Source organism: Mastomys coucha, chromosome X (genome assembly GCF_008632895.1).
Source record: "Mastomys coucha isolate ucsf_1 chromosome X, UCSF_Mcou_1, whole genome shotgun sequence".
NCBI lineage: Eukaryota > Metazoa > Chordata > Mammalia > Rodentia > Muridae > Mastomys > Mastomys coucha.
Genome location: NC_045030.1, coordinates 157,763,067 through 157,765,503, shown reverse-complemented (window position 1 = coordinate 157,765,503; position 2,437 = coordinate 157,763,067). Strand labels below are relative to the sequence as shown.

Genomic DNA, 2,437 nt, shown 5'->3' with positions numbered 1-2,437 from the left:
AATACATTACATGCTTGTATAGAATTATCAAAAGTTTAAAAATAAAACATAAGTCAAACAAAGTTTTTAGACAAGGTCTCACTATGTAGCCCTGGCTGGCTTCAAACTGCTATTTAGACTAAGCTGGTCTTGACCTCAAAGAGATCAACCTGCCTCTGCCTCCCTAGTGCTGAAAGTGATAGAGGGTAGCCATCAACCTGAAGGATTCTCCCTCCCTCCCTCTCTCCTCCTCTCTCTCCTTCCCTCCCTCTCTCCTTCCTTTTTATTCTTTCTTCTCCTTCTTTTCTCTCTCCCTTTCTTTGCTTCAATTGTCGTGGGTTCAAGACTATAAGTGTAAGGGAACAAGCCTCATCACATCTCACATGTGTCCCTTTGGCTGTTGCTTGCTAAAGGCTTGCACAAACAAGCTGTCCAGAAAGTCCCAAAGAGTCTCGCCTGCCAAAGGACATAATAAAGACTATAATTTGAGTCAATTAAATCATGTAATTGAAATCAAAAGTTAGAAGTTAACTGGAACCATGGAAAATACAGAGCCAAAGGAAGTTTCAGGAGAAATAACAGGGGAAGAGAATCACTAGAAGGAAATAAATTTGTGGCATTTTGACTTAGAGGAGAGGAAACCACTCCTCCTTGCTGCCTTTGAATGGCACACCAATGGGGGGTGGAAATCCCAAGAGATTGTATCCAGGTGCTTCCATGGTGATACCACCCCTTCCTTCTCCTCCTCTAAGTTATTCTTATTCTAAAATCTACCTACCATGTTACCACATATAAGCCATGAAGAATCACCATATGGAAAAAGTGAAGAATTAAATCAATTTACCAGGTTGTTAGACCTGAGCCTCTACTAGAATGATCAGCACACAGCAGACTCTCAATATGCTTTGAACAACTCAAAGACTAGCAGCAATGCTAATCCTCCCTCTGCTCCAATGAATGCTTGTTGGAAAGCCAGGGATTCAGTCTCCATTGCTCACACAAGGCATCATCATATGATCACACCATACACGCCCACCAGACACATTAACATGCCCATCAGTTAATAAGCTAATACAGTATGTTAATGCATGCTAAAAGGTTGATTTTCTTGCACCCTACAGCTGAGTCTAAAATATGGTATTAGAGGTACTGGAAAGATGTCTCAGAGGTTAAGGGCACTGGCTGCTCTTTTGGAGGACCCAGGTTTGATTCCCAGCATCCGCATGGTGACTCACAACTGTGTGTAACTCCAGTGCTGGGATATCTGACACCCTTTCCTGGCCTTTGAAGACACTGTATGCATGTGCTGCACAAACACACACTCAGGGGAAAAATCCATACACATAGAATGATAAGTGATAAAAATAAGTGATATATTTATAATGCTGTTAAATTTATTGTACATGACCAGCCAGCATGCACCAGAGAAAATAGTGGCTGAGAATAGCCAAATACCAAAATGTGGTTACTACCAATAAAAACTGGCAATCACATTTTTTCTTAGTGATATTTCTGCAGCATACATTAACAAAACCAGTCTTGTTCCCATTTTTAGACTCATTTCTTTGACATAAATTAACTCATTTCCTGTAAGCTGAGGCATGCCATAGATGGTAGAATTTCTGCTAGTCTTTAAATTCTTTCAGTATTCAGATAGCAGGCTTGAGTACGGCAGTGGAAGGGGTGCTTGTAGATCTAGGTCCCACCAGCTACTGTTTCCATGCAGGAACCACAGCTCATTTTGTTAGCTAGGTTTGGCCTCAGAAGAAAATGTGCTAGGCTGGCTGGCTGATTCCAGTTTTTAAACATTTTCAGAAGGAGCTATTATATTGGGTCCCATATTTACTGACTATTGCACACATGGATATGTGCAACTTCAGGGGTGTAGTTCTTATTCCTGGGCCTCCCTTTGCCAAGTGCTGGTTTGAAGTTTTCATTGCTTATTCTCTGTGCCCTTTGGCATTACCTAATGATTTCCTGACTCTGGCCTCTGTTCGAGAAGTCAGCGTCAGAAGTTGGGTTTCACCAAGATATTTTCTTGTCCTTTCCAGCACAAAGCTCTAGAAACAAAGGCAGGGTTATCACATGTCCCCAAGAGCTGCCTGGGAAAAGCAGGAGCTACAGTTATCAGTATTAGAGCCTTTCTGAAATATGCTTTTGTCTCCATGTTCATTGCATTCAATCACATCAACAAGTGTTGGCTAAGTGTTGAGCGTGGTTTCCTGTTGGATTGTGTAAGGCCCCGCAGGACAATAAATGCTTTGGGGGCACTGAGTTGTACAGCCATTTCTGACCCAACAGCCAGAAAAAAATGTGACACAATTCACTGCTGCTGGAGAGAGGACAGCCCGAGGTTGCGTTCTTGCAGGAGCAGCTTCGCTTCACTGTGGTGGACCCCAGGGAGACAGAAGAAGCCCAAATGGTGCGTTTAAGTGGCCTGTGACTACACAGAGTCACA

General features: G+C 42.6%; 1 protein-coding gene across 1 annotated transcript in view; it reads left to right on the top strand.

Moving 5' to 3' along the window:
* Positions 1 to 2,260: 2,260 nt before the first annotated feature.
* Bmx (BMX non-receptor tyrosine kinase) overlaps positions 2,261 to 2,437 on the top strand; it is a 66,952-nt gene continuing 66,775 nt past the window's right edge. The window contains exon 1 of the mRNA XM_031376777.1: positions 2,261 to 2,401. Within this exon, the coding sequence (XP_031232637.1) occupies positions 2,399 to 2,401 (3 nt within the window). The 5' untranslated portion in view covers positions 2,261 to 2,398. The remainder of the gene's footprint in view (positions 2,402 to 2,437) is intronic.